Below are 21,178 nucleotides of genomic sequence, written 5' to 3' on the forward strand. Positions count from 1 at the left end.
TTCAGAATAGGTGTCTCCTCGATCTATGGAGACAGCATTCCACATTTTCATATCTTTTACAGACAAGATAGAACAGCCACATGAAGAAAATCCATCCATCCATCTTGATCCATCAGCAGATGAACCCATTCATCTGCTGTCTAGTCGTGTCTGACTCTGGGGGTTGGTGCTCATCTCCATTTCTAAGGCAAAGAGCCGGAATCATCCATAGACGCCTCCTAGGTCATGTGGCCAACATGATTGGATGGAGTGGTGATACCTTCCCGCTGGAGCGAATCATAGAATCATGGAAGAGACCACAACAGACATCCAGTCCAACCCCCTGCCATATAAGAAGACATAATCAAAGCACCCTAATAGATGGCCATTCAGCTTCAACTTGAAAATCTCCAGAAAAGAAGACTCCACATTTTGAGACAGCATGTTCCACTGATGAACAGCCCTTAATCATCAGGAAGTTCTTCCTAATGTCTAAAGTTTTTCAAAGAAAGAAAGAAAGAAAGAAAGAAAGAAAGAAAGAAAGAAAGACTTGAAGGTTGTAATTGGAAGAGAAGACCTGGTTCATGAGAAGTATCATTTACAATGTCAGCCAAGGAAGACTAAAGAATGGAAAAAATAGGTTGGCAGAAACAGGGCTTAACAGCAGGAGCTCACACTGTTCCCAGATTTGAACCACCAACTTTTTGGTCAGTAAGTTCAGAAGCTCAGTGGTTTAACCTGCTGCACCACCAGGAGGCCCTAAATGAAGAGTATCTCCTCACATTCTTAGCAGGGGTGAGTTTGCATGGGAAAATACGATTCTTCAGGTAGTCTGGACTGAATTCAAATTCATGATCACTCAGACTGTTAGGAGACTGGACTATAGTTTGAAAAAAACAAGAACAACTAGTGCATAATATATATATATATATTTGTAGTGCAAAAATATGAAAGAACAATACAATATTTTAACAGGATGACACCGGAGATTACATGTTTTATTGGCTTTATATATGTTTTAATATTATTATGTTGATTGCTTTTAATTGCTCTAATTGCTCTTTTGTGAATGTATGGCATTGAATTGTGCCAGCCTGTAACCTGCCTTGAGTCGCCGTATGGCTGAGAAAGGTGGGCTATAAATAGTGTAAAATAAATAAATAAATAAACCAACAAGAGAGAGAGAGATACCAAAAGACAGCCAGGTAATTAGTAGGGTCAAGTTGTCCAGAAACCAATTGACTTTGAAGACTGTTTTTAACAGAATATATTTTATTGTAAAAAGGATCAAAGTGGCAGAGAGAAAGATATGTGATATAAACTTTAATTGCAGCATTGCTGGTACTGTGCCCAGTTTGAAGTAGACTCTCATTCTAGATTGTCCCTTAATTAAAAAAAAACACGTTCTTCAATGAGGACACACTGGTCTGGCCTGGCCTCTGTCTGAAATAATCTGACATTGCCCCTCCAGCTGTGATTAGACTGTGACTCCTCTGATGTCTCACCGTTGAGGCTGATCTAAGTTGCAGTGCGGCCACATCTGAAGGACTACATTATTACCATTCCTTATATAATGACTGTGTTGCTGGTCCTTCTCTATCACAGATGAGCACACAGAACAGCCTCGTGTAACTGAGTTAGACTGGAGATTTAACAACAGAGAAAAACATGAGAATAAAGGTATTAAGAAGTGATACAGAGAACAGTAAAAAACACAAAAATCTTACATGCTCCTCTTCAAATTGGTCTCCACCGAATGCTGCCACACAGGGTTTGATACCGCCTGTTCCAAGAGCAATCAGGGTCAGGCCCGTCATTGAGAGAACCCTTGAAACAGGGATGAAAACCTCAGCACCAGAGAAAGGTTGGAAGGGAACAATCAAAGCCCCTTTAATTGCACACCAGAATAACCTGAAGCATATTTGTCATGAAGTCAAATCAGGCTTGATAATCATTCTATGATAACCACATTCTTATTGCAAGAAAACACAAGGCTGCTGCAGGAGGCAAATAATATTGCTCACTTGAGACCATTTTGCATGTCTCCTTTGGCAGTGTTTCCCAAATTCTGTTCTTCCAAGTGTTTTAGACATCAATTCCCAGAATCTCAGATTGTTGGTCAAGGCAGCTAAGGCTCCAGTAAGTGGGACAAAGCAGCCTAGGAAAGTCTGGATTTCAATGATTCCTCACAAAAGAGTTCACCAGAAAGTCTAAAGTTTGCTAGTGGGTGGACGGGAATCAATCCACCATGTTAGAAAAATCAATTGATGGGGTGTATTTTGGAAAAGTGCAAATCTCTACAGCTTTTCTGCAGTTTTGTAGGCACTGCTATCATCCTGATTCACCAGAATTTCCAGAGGCACCCACTCTCTTCCCAAGCACTACCCACTACTATTTGAGTCTGCCCCTGACATCACTGTGGCCATTAACAAATTCACTCTTTCCTTTCCTTACTGATTGGGTGATACTGTAATGACTCATGTCAGAGCCTGGCACCCCTCCTGCTCCAATGACAGATCTGCAGGGAAAGCCAATCAACCTTGGAGGGGAAGTGGCGGCTGCTTAGCTATAATCCAGAAAGGGGAATAAGGCCTTTTTCTTGCTATGCAATCATTGGCTGAACAGGTTGGTTCTCAGTCCACTATAACATCACCAGGTAAACCCTGTCATGTTCTTACTAGCTACTGGTGGGGGCACATGAAAAAGAATGTGTGTGTAATGGGACAAGCAAGAAATCAGCCATCCAAAAATGCCCTTATATAATGGGTGCTGATATGCATGTCGCCACTGCAGGCGTGTAGAGTATGCTACTTCAGGGTGCTTTGCCACCAGGAAGTTGACACTGCATCAAGGATGAATGGGGCCTCAAGCATGATCCAGATATCCAGAAAAATCCCATTATGCATTCTGGAATGAGAATTTGCAGTATGCTGCCAAAGGAAGGCTGCTTATGTGTTTCTTTAATGAGATTTAGGTAGCTTTGCAGATCTTATTTATTTAGGCAAGCTTTTGAGAGCTGAGCTGTTCAAAGTGATTAACTGGGGTTGTCTCCTAAATGGAATTTGGATTCATGCAGTTGCTACTTTATATTTACTTTTATTATTTTGGCTTGTTTATTTATTACACCTAGAAACCGCCCAATACTAAAAATTCACAGGGCAGGGCAATGGTAAATGAAACAATGTGATATCCAGCATCACTGCATAAAATTCAATTTTAGTTGAGTCACAGTGGTTTCATTGGTTAATTACAATAATATAGAGAGTGGATTTTTTTTAAAAAAAATCCACACAGCTGAATAAAATTCCACATTCTCTGCTTTGAACTGGGATATATGACAGTGTGGACTCAGATAACTCAGTTCAAAGCAGACATTGTGAATTTTTCTGGCTTGATATTGTGGGTTATATGGCTGTGTGGAAGGCCCTAGGATACAGGCTTTGGGAGCACTCCTGAAAGTCATTGTGTTATAGAGTGTTGTATGGTATTGCTATGGTTGACTAAGGAGCGGGAAGATCTGCCAGCATTACTAAGAATCTCAATAGCATCTTGGAGCCCCCGGTGGTGCAGTGGGTTAAAGCACTGTGCTGGCAGGATTGAAGACCGACAGGTCGCAGGTTCGAATCCGGGAGAGGCGGATGAGCTCCCTCTATCAGCTCCAGCTCCTCATGTGGGGACATGAGAGAAGCCTCCCACAAGGATGATAAAAACATCAAATCATCCGGGCATCCCCTGGGCAACGTCCTTGCAGACGGCCAATTCTCTCACAACAGGAGCATCTTCTGACACGACCAAAAAAAAAATAGCATCTTCATTCTGCCCTAGTTCCCTGCTGACTAACAAATTATGATCTTTTTCTTCTATCATGGAAATTTGTGTCCTTTTTTGTACATTAAAAACCCTTCCCTGTTTATACACATTATACTAATTTTAAAGACAGGTTAATACATGTTCTCTGTTGTGCCAACATGACTGTGTGGAGCTTTCAAATATACCCATTGAAGCTGTACACATTTTTTTAAATGTATGCATAGCTCCATGTACATTCTTCTAGACTGAAACAAATTGTGAGCATCAGAAATATAGAGATCTCTGGGGCAAGGTATGTTTTGTCTGATCTTGTATCGTGTAGCAAGAGCACAATAAAAGAATGAGACTGCTGTGTCTCTGGCATATATCTTAATGAGATCCTCTGGAACAAATAAGTTACTGAGGATCAACACTAAAAGACTTAAGGAGAGATGGAAAACATTGAAATTTAATCAATCTGGACAGAATGGTTTTCTTCCCACAGTGTAAGTAAGACATTACTGCAACAAATGAATCACAGTATTACTGTCCTAACCTACTGACAAACCTTCAAAGTATCAATGAATTGGCCTATGTGTTGAGTCCACCACACAGATCAGCAGCCCTACCTCCCATCTGTGTTGTTCAGTACAGGTTCTTTCACACTACACAATTATAGTGCCACGATTCTACATTTACTGCCCCAGTTCCAATCCAATGGATTACTGGGATTTGGATTTAGAGTTCTCAACCAGAGAGCAACTCTGGTGCCTCTGACAAAGCTACAGCTCTCAGAATCCCAAAGGATGCAGCCATGAATGTTAATGTGGAATTATAGTAGTATAACTATGTACTGTGAAAGGGCCCTAGAGCTCACTGTAGTTGTTGAGCTATCTCCCAACAAGTTTCTTTGTCAATGTGGCAAATGCTACTTGGAAGAACTGGGCAGGCTGGGTTGGGGTCAGGCAATCACAGCTCAGGGAATGCTGTGAAGATGAGCCTAAGGCAGGGGTCCTCAAACTTTTTAAACAGAGGGCCAGGTCACAGTCCCTCAAACTGTTGGAGGGCAGGATTACAATTTGAAAAAAAAATGAATTCCTATGCACACTGCACATATCTTATTTGTAATGCAAAAGACACTTAAAAACAATACAATAATTAAAATGAAGAACAATGTTAACAAATATAAACTTATTAGTATTTCAATGGGAAGTGTGGACCTGCTTTTGGCTGATGAGATAGGGCTGTTGTTGTCGACTTAGGTTGACCCTGAGCGAGGGCGAGGTAAATGACCTTGGAGGGCCGTATTTGGCCCTCGGGCCATAGTTTGAGGACCCCTGGCCTAAGGGGTAGAAAGGATACAAAACTGGGGTTTGTCTCTGATAGAAAGCAGATAGAGAAAAGCTGTAATCGCTCTTGGACAGTCAACCAGTTGGAATTTGAATAGGATTTGACGATGCTATGAATGATTCAGTAATTAAAGGGTGAATGTTTGATCTAATTGTAAAATATATCTATACCATATTTGTTCAATTGTAAGACACCACTGATTTTAAGATGCACCCTAATTTTAGTACCACCACAACCAATAAAAATACATAAGATAAACCTGCAATTTTAAGGCACACCCTATTTTTAGAGCTATTTGTATAAATTGTAATGTGCAAGTTAGAACTGAAGAAATGTAGTAAATAAATGTCTACTTGTTTATTCTTTTTTGCAACTGTGCCTGGCTCTTCCAGTTAAGTTTTGACAGTGATCCAATTGAAGAACACATCTACTGATCCTTAAAAGGGTCACTTTAAGTCCCATGCACTTGATTCAGGGAGGGATCTTGAGGGGAAAGGGAGCAAAGTGAGTGGCAGAAACCAATGACTTGGGTCTGAGAGGCTATTTTGGGAAGATCATCTGGTGTATATACATCCATACATACATTCAATACATTGCACTACATCAGGATGGGATTTCTACGGTTCTCTGGATATTTTTGGATAGAAAGCTCCATCACCTCTAATTTTTCATTAGCATGATTAGGAATGATGGGGAGTGGAATCCAACAAGTCATTCATTGCTGTACTACATGACATGGTGGAGAGAAGAAATTCAATACAGTCAATTCTGATGCTATGATGCAATGTTTCAGACTGAACAAGGGTATGCATGCAAGTATATACCTTTTGGGTTGTTGTAGGTTTTTTGGGCTGTATGGCCATGTTCTAGAAGCATTCTTTTCTGATGTTTTGCCTGCATCTATGGCAGGCATTCTCAGAGGTTGTGAGGCGGGCATCCTCAGAGGTTGTGAAGACCTCACAACCTCTGAGGATGCCTGCCATAGATGCAGGTGAAACATCAGGAGAGAATGCTTCTAGAACATGGCCATAAAGCCCAAAAAACCTACAACAACCCAGTGATTCCGGCCATGAAAGCCTTCGACAATATATACCTTTTATTTCAGGGATTTGGAGGAGTGGCGCTTGAACCTTGCTTTTTTGGGCAAAACCAAATCAGCCATTTATGCCTGCTCTCCATGGGTTTGGACGGCAATATAAGTGGGCCTGGGGAGAGATTTGCCTGCTTCTCATTGCATTATATGAGATTGGTCCAGCCAGCGCCATGGCTGCCTCTGAATGGAGGCTATGATGGAATGAGGTTTAACGCATTGCATTTTGAGAGACTGATTGAAGGCTGGTGGGCTTTCTATCATAGCTCCCTGGCAGCTTTAAAGACTGCAGTGTCCAGACAAAGTTGGAATAAAACACCATTGTGCCAATAGAACAAAAGGCCTGACAGGGAGCTACATAATGCTTCTTGCAAGGTGCATCTGAGAAATACACACATTAATACAAGTTAATTAATAATAACGTTATCAAAACACAGCAGGCTCATTTCTTCATTACTTACACATGAACAACCTGGTTTCCCAAATTCGGTATTGCCCCGACTGACTTGATCAAGTGCCCAATAACGTAAACAATGGAGAGATAAATGATTGTTCTGTGGCAGAAGAGAGAAAAAGTGGGAAAACACTATCAGCCAATGGCAGTGTCATGATTTATAATCTGAAAACAGAATGTGTGTCTGCATTTCCTGATAGGGAAAGGGGCAAGCATGTTTTTTGTTTTTTTGGTTTTTGTTATCTGGCTTTCCACCAGAACTGTAACTTCTGTTTCCTCATCATTCTTCAAAGTGTTGGAGAAAAACTATGGCTGAGTCTATGCCGATGTACGCAGCGATTCCAGCTGCAGCAGGTTGTATTTCATTCCTCTTGTAGTGACTCCATGGGTCACCCAGATCTCTCCTAACAGAAAGCACAAATCTTGAGCAATATGTAGGAGCAGGGCTTGGTTGTTATTAACATGTGTGCATGAAATCCAGAGAAATGTCAGTGATCTTAAAACTCACTGAAAACAATGATGTGTGAGGAAAGTGGAACTGCGGAGATGGGCTGCACACATTTCAATGAGGCTGTCTGCCAAACTATTCTTGTAAAAATATTCATATCCTTCTCTGGGCTGCATACAATAACACTAGTTTAAACAAATTAAAATGAATTGAAATATGAAACTGTCAAAGATAACAGGATCTGAAAGCATATCACACTATGTACCAAATTAAAGTAAGTTCAAACCAAGTATGTGTACAATGCACAATAAAACCCTTAAACCACCAAAAGCTTTAAACAAACCACATAGACTAGAAATGAGAGGGCTGCTGACGTTACCCACATTAATTTAAGTTGTGTGTTGATGGGTCCTCTTTAGAGTTGCCAGGTGTTTCTTATTCTAAGGGTTGTCCTCTAATTAAGGGTTGAAAACTTTTTCTTCTCTATAGCGTACAGAAGATGCTAAAAAGTTGAAGCATTGTCTCTTCATAAAGACAGACATGTAATTTAAGAATATGTACAATATGTTGATTTTGGAAACTGCCCTGAGTCCCTTCGGGGAGATAGAGGGGTCTACAAATAATTTTTTTTTATTATTTAAAAAAACATGGCTAAGTAAGCCGATATTTTCAAGTGGTGTTGATGTAAAGCACAAATTTGTTAACAACTACTTCCTAATTACCAATGCTGTGTGTCAGGAATGTCAATTGTCCCTTATCACTCTTTTGAAAACCTGGGAACACTCCTCCTCCTTAACCATTAATGTTGGAATGTTTGGCTTTCTTGATCATTTATACTACAATTATCCTACTTCCTTACCACCATTGTTTATGCTGGCTAGGGCTTCTGGGCACAGGCATGTAGCCGGGGGGGGGGGGCTTGGGGGGCTTGGGGGGCTTCAGCCCCCCCCCAAAATTCTCATGGTGGTTCGCTAAAAGGCCTTACTGGTGCATTATTTAAACTGTTATGCTTATTCATATCATGATCTGATCACCATACTCAATATATCCCATATGCATAGGGGTATTGGGGTAATGATACAAAAGGTTTGCTAGGGTAAACCCTCTTTCACTCAGACTCACCCCCCCCCCCAAACAAACTCAGCCCCCCCACCCCCCGAATCAAAATCCTGGCTACGGGCCTGTCTGGGCATCTAAAAGAATGAAGCAATCAATTACTTTATTTATACCTTTAATATCTAAAAGAATGAAGCAATCAATTACTTTATTTATACCTTTCCTTCTCCCCAAGACAGCCTCATCACATTGTGCTAAAATCAGCAGCATGCACTGATTTTAGCCCAAGTCACCCATGGAGCTGCTTGGCTCCCATCACATGATGCCTTGCCAGCTCCATGGGTGAAGGAGGGCAGAGTCAGCACATGCCACCAGCAGGGAAACACGGGAGAGTTCCTGTATTGCCATTAAATCTATGCTTCCTTTCATGTGATTGCCATCCCATGGATCTGGGTGATGCGGGGCATGGGGCACTGGATTCCCCACACCCCTCTCCAAAGCGGAGTGTTGTTGCTGCTGTCCGCTGACAGTCTGATGACGTGGCGGGATTCAAGGTGCCTAAACATTCTTCGTGCCCTTCTTTATGTATGTGTCACAAAAAAATTAATGTGCAGATTTTATAAATGTGGATTTAATATGATGTGTGGGAATGAATGGAAGAATGGAAGGATGTATGGAGCTAATAATTTTGGAAACACCAGTAAAAGACCCAGGCCTGCAATGACTAACTACCTGCTTGCTGGACTATAATTAAAAGTTGCTAATGAGAAATGAAAAGTAAACTCTGATAAGAACTGGGACAGTGATAACAGAAATGTTTGCAACATTCCTTATATTAAGAAGGAAGTCAACACCAGCCTTGTGTTTGTCAACACCAATCAAGAAGAATCAACATCTGGCCAGGAAACCAGGGTGGAAGATATCTATCATTCATTTACAACTTTGGGACTACATCAGCGGAATATTCCTATAAAAGACTCAGACTAATAATGCTCAAAGTGTGGCAGACCTGAGGAGTCTGTTCCACCCGCTATGCTCTGCTCCATGGGAAGGAGAGAGATAGTGTACCTATGGAGTGTGGCAGATTTGCACGGGAGCAGTCTGGTCACTTTGGCCTTCTTTCTCAAGGGAAGAGGAAGAACTGTGCTTTTGGAGTCTTAGAGTTTGTGCAGGGAGTCAGGTTCTACTGTATGGAAAATAGAGATCTGGTCCTTGGCATTGTTCTTAGGGAAAGAAGTTTTGGCATTTCAGCGTTTTGAAGTTTTGGCGTTATGGAACTATGCATTGACGGGCTGCAGGAAAGCAGGGTCTGGCCTAACAGGTGCTTCTCCAAGGAAGGAGAAAATGATATGGTAATATTTGAATGCCTGAGGATGAATGCGTGTACATGTGGTGTGAATGTTGAGTAAAACTGTAATTCCCCTATGTTTGTTTGTTAGCCATGTGATTGTAAAACCAATGTAGTTGCATAGAATCCGTATGTCTGTATGTCCAATGTCATTCTTTGTCTAAATGTTTTTCTGCAATCTGATATATGCTCTCACACTGGAAATTGCAATAAAAAGAACCTATGCTTCAAAGTTATTGAAAAGTCATTGATGACATGTGTGTGTGTGTGTGTGTAGTAATATAGCAATGCGTCTCAGAGCAGCACACATCACTGGTGTGTTTAATTATTTTGTTAGGGATACTATATGGTAATACTTGAAACAAAAATAAAAAATTTGGTAAAACCATCATCTTAACAATCTTAATTGTGTTTGATATACCCCAATTTTGATTTTCCCAGTGGTAAATTTGTTTATTAACTTTTTTCCATTGATTATAATTTAATTGTGTTAGGTTATTTGTATTTTTGGGGATGTATACCCCCAAATATTTCAGCTTCTTCTCACTTGGATAGTAGGGACAAACAAAAGCAGAAATCCCAAGGGACTATCCAAGATCCTGAAGCTGTTTGGGGAGTTATCCTGGTAAATTCTCTAAAGTTCAAACTAAAACTCAGAACAGATTCACCACCAATGTGGAAGCCAAAACTGTTTTTATGTGATATAGTGATGATTTTGATCTTCAGGAACTCATTGCCACATTATCAAAAAAAAAAAAAAGCGCTAACAGTGTAGTAGTTTGAATGTGGAATAGGACTCCAGCAGTTGGACAGCCCCCAAATGGAGGCAGATGTATTGCTCTAAACTAATAAATCAGACATTGGCACCTGGAGCATGCATTTTGTAAACTCAACCACTCTTCAAAATATTTCATTTTACATTGGGTTTTTTAAATAATATTCAACCCTCTGCTACTCTAGGGATTGCTCCTAAACTTAAAGGGAACAGGGAACTTGATGGCATCTTCATTTATTCAGATCAAAATATGATGTCTTCATTCTTTCTCATCAAAAAGTCCTAGAGTTTCATTGAGACACCTATTGTAACACAACACTGACGCTCGCTTGTTTTATTTCCATTTTGCTTCAATGTTATTTCCTAAGCACTATTTATCCTTTTAAGATGCATTATCATAATTGTAATAATAGGTTTATTACATATCCATTGATATTTGTAGTTAACATTGAAGACATTGTCAAAATACATGAGGCAATTACCACCCAGCAATTCCATAATTTGACACTAATTTTTGGTTTGTCCCTTATTGCTTTTCTCATATTAACATCTTGTAACCTCTAGAGAGTATCTAATTTTTAAAATGAAACACCTATTTCTCCTACAGCACTGAAATGGTTGAGATTTGAATATGTACAGAACATATTTTATCCTGGCTGGAAAACTAGATTTCACTTCATCACTAGCACATAATATTGGCAACACTTCAACAGATGGTTAAAGATTATTTACAAATATATCTGTAATTAGGGAGCCCCTGGTGGTGCAATGGGTTAAACTGCAGATATGCTGAACTTGCTGACCGAAAGGTCAGCGGTTCAAATTCGGGGAGCAGGGTGAGCTCCTGCTGTTAGCCCCAGCTTCTGCCAACATAGCAGTTGTAAAACATGCAAATGGGAGTAGATCAATAGGTACTGCTTTGGCAGGAAGGTAACGGTGCTCCATGCAGTCATGCCGGCCACATGACCTTGGAGGTGTCTATGGACTAAGCCAGCTCTTTGGCTTAGAAATGGAGATGAGCACTACCCCCCAGAGGCAGACATGACTAGATTTAATATCAAAGGGAAACCTTTACCTTTTTTTTATTTATAATTGGATGCTGAAACACACACACACAAATAATATGGGGCCTACAGTTCTCCAATCCACTTAAATACATTTTTCATTATTGCATGGGGTCTACAGGAGAGGGAGAGTGAATATAAGTAGGTTTACCATCTCCCATGCCCCAATCTCATTCACAAAACCCAATAAGATCACACATTTCACCAACACAGCCTCCTTCATGCCCCCTGAGGACAACATACAGCTTTGGTTTCCAAGACGCATAAGCTGCCCAGAGATTTTCAATAAAATGGGATACAAATAATAAAGCAAATAAGTAAATAAACAAATAAATACAAAAAATAATTAATAAGAAAAAATAATAAAAAATATTAATAAGAAAAATATTAATAATAAATAATTTAATAATAATAATTAATAAGAAAAATGGTGGGGGGAGCCAAAGTCCATCTGCTTGAAATAATTTATTTTATTCTTACTTGTATTTTCCCAGCCAAGAGTCAGCCATGTATGCTCCAAGGACCGGTGTAAAGTAACACAAACTTGAGAAGGCATGGTAGACTGAAGTGGAAGTATTCTCATCCCAATGGAGGAAGTAGAGAAAGTACAAAGTCAGGACAGCTAAGGGGGGGAAAACACAAGAAAAATGAGATAATGGGTTTCATCCATAGGAGGTGAGATCAAATCACATTGTTTGACAATAGTTGGTGGGAGGTTGTGAATAGTTTACCACCTGAGAGAGGGTTTGGCCTTTTACTGTCAGCACAACAGAAATAAATGAGACTCTGCTTTCACTTGGCTTGAAAATGTAGTGGTGAATGATTTCAACTTTTGGGATTTTGGGTTATTATGATAAATAGCATACAGCTTGAACATGGGGGTGGGAGAACGGCAACCTATGGTACCAGAGCATCAATCCTGTCTTCCTTAGTCACATTTCTTCCTCATTTTTCCAAACATTCACCATGGACTGCTGGAAGTGTTCCAGTACTGCATATATTGCTCTTCTCAAAGGGAAAGGAAAGTGTGAATTTAAGCACCATGTTTACAAGCCTTCCCTCTACCACATTAACATATTTGTATCAAAGACACATAAGTCATTTAAGACCATGATTCAAGATCTGAAGGCAAAGGGTTAGACATGGAGTCATTTTAAGTAATTCCTCCAGTTAATTCCTCTTCCAGTCATGCTGCCCTCAACCTTTTAAAAGGCAAAGCCCATTATAAAGAGGATCAAATATTTGTAGAAAAATTGAAGACAAATGTTAAAAGATACAAGCGCACCTTTCATGCCATAGTAGGAGAAGCGTTCACAAAATTCATTCACCACAATGAAGGCGATGCTGAGGGGGTAATTGGTGCCACATACTTTCTAAAGAAGGAAAGCAGAAAGAAGCGATGTCACATTTTTAAAAAAGGCATTCTCAGATCAAGTGTACAATTGGCATTAAGAGGAACGCAGAACTGAGAATCCCAGAAACAAAGATACATATGGTACTTATGTTGCAAAGTGGAAAGAGCAAGTATCCCTGGAGAAGGTATTCAAGGAAAACACAAAGCTAATAATAAAGAAGGGCTTGTCTAAAAAATGGATGATCAACACAGTGAAAAAATGGAGACTGAACATTTGCTCCTGGATACAATTTTCTGCCTATATCAGAAATAAATTTGATTACCTTTGGGCATTACATACAAGTGCAAAAATAGTGTGCATCAATGGTAATGGATGAATGAAGAGCTGAGGATATCTCTCATAAGGAGAGGCATAACCCCCTGTTTTTGTTTATTCGTTCAGTCGCTTCCAACTCTTCGTGATCTCATGGACCAGCCCACACCAGAGCTCCCTCTCAGTTCCTTCAAGGTCAAGCCAGTCACTTCAAGGATACCATCCATCCACCTTGCCCTTGGTCTGCCCCCTTCCCTTTTCCTTCCATTTTCCCCAGCATCACTATCTTCTCCAAGCTTTTCTGTCTTCTCATGATGTGGCCAAAGTACTTCATCTTTGCCTCTACTATCCTCCCCTCCAATGAGCATTTCAGCTTTATTTCCTGGAATATGGACTGGTTTGATTTTCTTGTTGTCCAAGGCACTCCAACACCACAGTTCAAAAGAGTCTATCTTCCTTCGCTCAGCCTTCCTTATGGTCCAGCTCTTGCATCTATAGGTTACTACAGGGAACACAATTGCTTTAATTATGCGGATCTTTGTTGCCAGTGTGATGTCTCTACTCTTCAATATTTTATTGAGACTGGTAATTGCTCTCCTCCCAAGAAGTAAACATCTTCTGATTTCCTGGTTGCAGTCTGCGTCTGCAGTAATCTCCTTGCCTAGAAATACAAAGTCTGTTACTGCCTCCATGTTTTCTCCCTCTATTTGTCAGTTATCAATCAGACTGGTTGCCATAATATTGGTTTTTTATGTTTAACTGCAACCCAGCTTTTGCACTTTCGTCTTTCACCTTGGTTATAAGGCTCCTTGGCCCCTCCTCAAATAGCTGTTGTTGTCAACAAAATTTTAAAAAGGGAAGAACCTTATATATCAATGTGGAGAGATTTACTGAATGAGGGTGAACAGCAATAGTTTTCTGAAAACACCTTTTTTCCACTCACTTATGAATTCTAATCAAAAAGCACATCTCAACGTGTGAACCCCATCCATCTGCTAGTTTGCAGAGAGTGCTGTCAAACCAGGAGGGTAAAAATGAAAGGGTAAAGGAACATAATCATTTTAGTGTCAATAGGATCTCCAGATATCGAATGCAAAAGGATGACTACATTCCAACAGAGAAGTAACAGCAATATTGTATTGAGAGCCAAGCCTTTACTTTTGTCCTCAACTTTTGTGAGGCTTCGCTGTACAACAAGGAAACAATGCTAGCTGGCATTTTTCCCAGAACGGCGTTGCATCATGTTTGTAGTGTTTTCCCAGAGCATAAAAAGGAGAAGCATAACCTACAGCGAACCACAAGTCCATTTTAAATAGCAAAAACAATACATTCATTGTTGCTGACATGAGTCTGACAGCAACTAGCTGTTTAGGTGCGCATCAAGCACTGTTCTGCAAATTTGAAGGCTATATTTATGCACCACAAATTGGAAACTTGTAATGATGTTGCCTTTCTTTAATGTAGTGTTCCTCAAACTGTTCTCCTTCAGGTGTTTTAGACTTCAGCTCCCAGAAGTCCCAGCCATTTTACCAGCTGTTAGGAATTGTGGGAGCTGAAGTCCAAACCATCTGGAGGCACACACTTTGGGAAACTTTGTTTTAATGTCCTTGGCAGAAAAACATTCTTGGAGAATTCCTGGCAGAAAAACTGGTCTCTAGCAGGGAAACTTTCTTGAAGAAGCAGGGATTAACCCATTACAGAAGGGGAGAGCAAATTCAGTAGGCCAGGGCCATTTCCACATCATTGTGACTTTTATAGAAACTCATATTGAGGAAGGGGCAACTCCAGAGACTAGGATGTGGAGCAGTGGATTCAAATTGCAGGAAAAGTGATTTCACCTAAACATTAAGAAGAACTTCCTGATGGTAAAAGCTGTTTGACAATGGAAGATGCTGCCTTGGTGTGAGATGGACTCTCCTTCTCTGGAGGTTTATAAGCAGAAGTTGGATGGCCATCTATTAAGAGAGCTTTGATTGTGTGGTCCTGCATGACAGAATGGGGTTGGAATCATGGGAGTTGTAGTTTTATAAGGCCTTAACCTTCTCTGCCAAAGAATGATGGTGCTCACTAAACTATAAATAAGAGACTGTCATAGTATTGAGACATGGCAGTTGAAGTAGAAACAAATTACATTCATTCTACGCTGTGGATTCAACATCATTTTTCTGTCCACATCTTCCTCTCCTTCTCATCATATTTTTTCATCCTCTCCTTCTGGCACACTTGAGTTTTGATAAGATATCAAAGTGATGGTGTGCAAAGTAAATGTGTAAAAAAAAATCCAGGAATGCAAGCATAAAATATGTAGACAATATCCCAAAATTTGTTAGTGAATTCAGATAGTTCTCAAGTGTAAGTGCATGAGATTTTAGCCATTACAGATTGAGCATCTCTATCCAAAATGCTTGAGAAAAGAAGTGTTCCTTATTTCAGTTTTTTTAATGTTGGAATACTTGCACATACACAATGAGCTATCTTGAAAATAAGACCCAATGCTAAACATGAAAATTATGTATGTTTTACCTTACACCTTCAAGGCAATTTCATACACAATGTTTTTATGCATGAAACAAAATTTGAACCTTGAACCATCAGAAAGCAAAGGTGTCACTAACTCAGTGTTGTGTGGTTTCAACTCTGTTAAAATTACGAGCTCAGGGCCCAGAGTGCCAAACTTCCAACGGATCCAATAAAACACAAGCAAGTGAAGGCAAAATCAGAGGCTTTATTCTCAACGGCCAGAGAGGATGTCAGAAGGTATAGCACTCCAAAGAACTGACATACCATAACAGTGAAATCATGGGTTTATTTATAGCACATTTGACAGAAAGACAGTACAGTACAGAATAACTGGAAATTGCTGCACTGGTCCCTCATTGGTCCTGGAGGGTGTGGCTAGCACATGCAGCCTCATTGGAGGAGTCTGCTTATATCTCTGAGGGCCCTTCCAAATAGGCCCCAAAATGCGGGGTGTGTCAGGTTTTTACCAAACAATGTGTCCAAATGACACCTCAGGTAAAAGTGAAATAAATTTGATAACTTATTAGACCCAGGCCTTCCTGAAAAGCCCAAGTCTAATGGTGTATGTGGCCTGTGGGGACTGACTACCAGGTAGTACTGCAACTACCTGGGGGAGTCAGTTCCCACTTCCCATCTTTCTCCTTTGGACTCCATGAGCTCAAAAAGCAAGAGAGAACCCACCCCTCCCCCAAAAACCTGAAAAAGCCCTTAAAAGAAGTAAAAACTTACCAGGCTGCCATGAGGCACCTGCCCCCCACCCTTCTGACATATCATTTCTATGTACCAGGATCACTGCTGGAGGAGCATCATGGTGACCTGGTGAGTTTTTACTTCTTTTAAGGTCTTTTGGGGGTTGGGTTGAGTGGCCCCATGTCATTCTGGAAGTTACCGAAATTGCATGGGGACACCCAACCAGGAAAGGCCTTTTTTTTTGGGCCGGGAGTGGGGACAAAAGCCCACATTGAAGTGGGTTTTTTAAATTTGCTTCGGCGTGGGTGTTCTCCATCTCTGGAAGTGCCCTGAACCAATCAGAGGTGAGGTGGGAAATTTAATAAACTGTCATTGCATAATCTTGAATATTTGTGTCCTTTTATCAATCTGCCTGTGAAAGAAGCGTGATTGAAAAGGAATGTGGTGGGGCAAGCAATAATGGGCTTAATATTCTGATTTCAGTTGATACAGTGGTGTTAGTCCAGATAAACAATGGGTGTTTAGGGTGATGGCCATCTCAATGGGTGTTGCCAGAAGGAGTCTGGTTTGGGGCATAGAAGAGGAAGCCTTCCCAAAGATAATAGGAGAAACAGAAAAGAGGGCCTAGGGCAAGTCCATTGCATGTTTCCCCCAAGTCTCCCAGCTCATTGGGAAAGGATTGTGGCAATTGGGGGGGGGGGGGTCATGTTTCATAATTTTGGGGTCTAAGTTTCAATAACATGTGAACAATTTTGGATTTTGGAATATTTTAAAATTTTGAATTCTGAGTAAGGGAGGATCAACCTGTATACAGTAAACAGCTATGTGCTTTCAAAAATGAAAATAGTTTGTAAAATGGATGCCATAGAAATTGTAATAAACATTATAAAATTCTTGGGATCACCATAAATCAACAAGAGATTTTAAGGCACATGCACACGCACTAGATGTAAGCAAAAGTTTTAGATGACCCAGTTAGGACCCAAACAATAGTGGTAAGCAAGGAACACAAAAGTTTAAAAGTTTAGCTACAGTGTGAATTGTTTTAGTCCATAGACTTCTTCAACAAGTCATAGATGTGGACTTGTGGGAACAATATACACAATTTACAATTCATTTTTGGTGGCGATTCTACCATGAACCTAAGAAATTGCACAGATGGCAAAGCTAATGCATTCCTTCACTAGTCCATGAATCTGCCCTGATGACAAACCTACACAGAGTGAAACGGTCTCATCTGATAAAGTTTTAAACAAGAGAGTTTTCCCTAGTGACTATTTTTACATGCCATCCTTGTGTTTCCCCTCTTGTTGCACAAGGCATCAGCCACCAGGGAAATGTATTGCTTATGGGATTATTTTCATTACATTCAAGCCATGGTGTTTTGTCACTGCAAAAGAGAATTTATTTTCCAAGTCCCAACTAACACATCCATTGCTATATCCCAAATGCAGGGTGGAATTTAGGATGTATCGGCACTGTAGAACGAATGCAGTTTAACTGTTATGGTTCAGTGCTATCGAACAGGGCCGTAGCCAGAAAAAAATTTCGGGAGGGGTTGAAATTTTCAGGGGGGGGGGGGGTTGAAAATTTTGCGGGGGAGGGGGTTGAAACTTGCCTCCTAGCTCACGCTGAAGCAAAGAGCACAGCAGGGGGCAGAGCAGCCTTCAATAGCCTGCAGCTCCACCCCTGTCAACCACCTCCACCAAGTCTGGCCTCCTTAATAAGAGCATTCAACACCCCCCCCCCAACTTGGTTGCTTCGCTACATCGGCTATTGCTGCAAGTAATAACAGTGTGAATAAATTGTCAATATTTGCTTGAGATAGTGCTTGCAGTTCTGGAGGGACTCTAATTTTTTGCATCTCATAGACTTAGCATGAGGATTTGGTTAACCAGTTAAAATTCATGAGTAAACCAGGTTTTTTAAAAAAAATCTGAAACATTTCGGGGGGGGGTTGAACCCCTAAAACCACCCCCTCGCTACAGGCCTGCTATCGAATCATGAGAGTTGTTTTGCCAAGTAATTAGTCTTCTCTGCCAGAGTGCTGGTGTCTCACCAAACTACAAATCCCAGGATTCCACAGCATTGAGCCATGGCAGTTAAAGAGGTGTCAAACTGCCTTAATTCTACAGTGCAGATATACCCAAATTCACTGCTTCACACAGGACTATGGATGATCACAAACAAGGCATGAACCTTCCTTGACTTCATAATAGTGTACTTACTCAGAATGTTGTGCCTTCTGATTTTTTAAAATGTATTAATTTACTACTTTGATGACAATAAACTATTTGTTATTAAAAGCTAGCATGGCAGTGAAGTGTTCTTAACCCATCACTGAGCCCATAGGCATTTTAGATAAAAGCAACAGGCTGGTCCAGAGTCTGAGAATGTATGTTTTTACATGCCTTCCAGTCCCTTGCCAATTTTTCATGACCCCATAAATTTCATAGGGTATTTTTGGACAAGGAATACTCAAGAGTCACATATGAACCACCTTGGAGATTAAGATCATCTGGGGAGGCCACCTTCTTCACAAGTGTGACTGGTGGAGACAAGAAACAGGGCCTTCTCAGTGGTGGCCTTTGGCTGTGGAACTCCCTCCCCGGTGACATTAGATCAGCCCCCTCCCTTCTTGCCTTCAGAAGGAAAGCAAAAACCTGGCTCTGGGACCAGGCTTTCAGAGTTCAATATAGATCGGATTATGTGCAATGACTATGGAATTGGCCTTGAACCACGATCTTTGGATGACGTGATTTTAATACTGAATGTAATTTTTTAAATGTTTAACTTGTATTAATTTTAACTCAACTGATTTTAAGTTTTTAATGTCTGTAAATGTTGCAAGGCATTGAATAATTGCCATATGTAAGCTGCCCTTCAGGGTAGAGAAAGATAGGGCATAAATAGGGTAAATAAATAAAATAAATAAATAAGAGGTGATTTTGTCAGTTCCTCCCTCTGAAATATTGCCTATAGCATTTTGTATTCCTTGGCAATCTCCTATCCAAGTGCCAAGCAGGGCTTTCTCTGCTTAGCTTCTATCACAACAGTTCTACCAGGTCCAGTCCTACCATTAAGCAAAGGCTGGATCTACACTGCCATATAGTGTAGAACCATATAATGCAGTTCATGGCAATTCAAAATCCAGCCATAGTGAGGAAGCCACTTCAACAATAGATTCATGAAAATGTAACAAATGTAATAGTTTGATTGGCTAAAAATCTTTTTTTTTTTTTACTTTCCAGGAGGCAGGGGAGTGTTTGTGTCTCACATGCCAAAATAACCTGGCTGGCGTCAAGTACTGTACGTACCTAAATTATGGTATTGTTTGCTGTTCTGCCTCAGACAGCAAACTGACCTCAGTCAGCTCTGATTTTTTTTTACTCTTGCAGCAACCTGTAAACAATCTTCCTGTTCAATAAAACTGCCATAATAAGTCACACTGTTAAAGTGGACCAGGGGCTATACCACTATAACTCAGTACTGGTTTTAGCAATGCAATACAGGGCTTAGCAGAAGATAGGTTTGGATGTCCAAGTAGAATTCCAGGTTATTTGAATTAGCTCACCAAGATTTCTGACCCTCAATAATTTGACTATAGAAGTAAATCCTTCATCAGTCACCCCAAGAAATTAGGAAGGGGGAACAAGGAATTAATGACAACAGGAATCTGAATTTAGAAATGTGTCATTGTGTAGCTGAATTTGGGAAATGCCCCCCTAATTCAAATATACCAAGCAAAGGTGAGTGCTACCTGATTCTCCCTTCTATATCTACTGTTCCTCCTTACTTTCAAAAGAGAACATTCTGACAGTGCATTTTCCAGACAGAAAGCAAGAACTACCATGGCAACTCCTTTGGTTTTTCCCCACCCTTTATCTTGCCTGAGCTGCCTTTTTAGTCGATTGAATGGGTGAATGAGCCAGCAGCTCTTTCTGAACTTCTAATGCTAATACTAACCCTAGGCAAGGAACGGAGTTTGTCCGAGGCCAAAACGCAACAGGGAGGAAGAATTTTTCCAGTGGAGTTCAAAGGAAGCAAAAACACCAAATACTCACCGAGGATTTTTTCATAGGAGGACAAATTCCTTTGGGAGGATTATCTCCTGCAGAAACAGAAGTGAACAAAGTTTCCTTAGATTCTCTTTTCTGTAAGAGGTCCATCCTGCTCTCTCTTTTTTCACCTCCGTTTTGGTCAATTTGCCTCACATAGCTCTTTGCTGCCGTGGTGAGTTGTCTGGGAAGACTTCCAACAGTATGGCTTGGAGTTTTGTTCAGATTTTAAGTTAACCCTGATTGTGCATGTTTCTGCCACACTGGGGCCAGGAGGACAGTGTTACTAGGAAGGAGGATCACAACAATAAATTGGAGACATTCAGCTGGAAGGTTGCAGCCAGGGCTGTCCTCCTCGGAGATGGTAAACTGGGCTGCACAGTTGCAACTGCAGTGACACACTTCAGATCCTCTAAGTGCCCAAAAGGTTGAATCAGACAAAATTGCAGCCTGAATGATAAGCCCTATGTTATAATTGGAGCAAGGTTGGTGGCTTTGGGCCAATTCCGCTATAATAGTAGGCTTATTTGGCAGGAACCATAGGCATCCTTGCGTACTTGAAACTAGCTGCCTCGAGCAAAATGAGGCACTGAGGACACTGGGCAAATGAGCTCCATGTGGTTTGCACTTAGATTGCTGCATTTGCCCTTAAAGTTTTTGTGTTTCACTAATAAACTCTTTCCTGATAAGCCTGTAAATAAAAAAAACATGACTCAACCATAACAAATACATACTTACAGTAAACAATTAGATAGCTTCCTTTATTTCTCTATGTTCCTTTGAATGAGAAGGTGGTCGTCAGCATATCTGCATGAATGCTTCTTAAGCTATCTGATGTTGCACTTTCCCTGGCTCTACTTAGGATTCATTGCACTTAGTAATTATGAACC

At 40.6% G+C, this 21,178-nt stretch overlaps 1 protein-coding gene across 1 annotated transcript in view; it reads right to left on the minus strand.

Annotated features, from left to right (window-relative positions):
- Nucleotides 1-20,842, minus strand: part of SLC15A2 (solute carrier family 15 member 2) — a 99,829-nt gene extending 78,987 nt beyond the window's left edge. The window contains exons 1-5 of the mRNA XM_060774642.2: nucleotides 20,295-20,842; nucleotides 12,639-12,726; nucleotides 11,834-11,975; nucleotides 6,670-6,762; nucleotides 1,707-1,806 (exon numbers count right to left, since the gene is read on the minus strand). Coding sequence (XP_060630625.2) covers nucleotides 1,707-1,806; nucleotides 6,670-6,762; nucleotides 11,834-11,975; nucleotides 12,639-12,726; nucleotides 20,295-20,399 — 528 coding nt within the window. The 5' untranslated portion in view covers nucleotides 20,400-20,842. The remainder of the gene's footprint in view (nucleotides 1-1,706; nucleotides 1,807-6,669; nucleotides 6,763-11,833; nucleotides 11,976-12,638; nucleotides 12,727-20,294) is intronic.
- Nucleotides 20,843-21,178: the final 336 nt, after the last annotated feature.

This window comes from Anolis sagrei, chromosome 1, assembly GCF_037176765.1.
Source record: "Anolis sagrei isolate rAnoSag1 chromosome 1, rAnoSag1.mat, whole genome shotgun sequence".
In the NCBI taxonomy this organism is placed as follows: Eukaryota; Metazoa; Chordata; class Lepidosauria; order Squamata; family Dactyloidae; genus Anolis; species Anolis sagrei.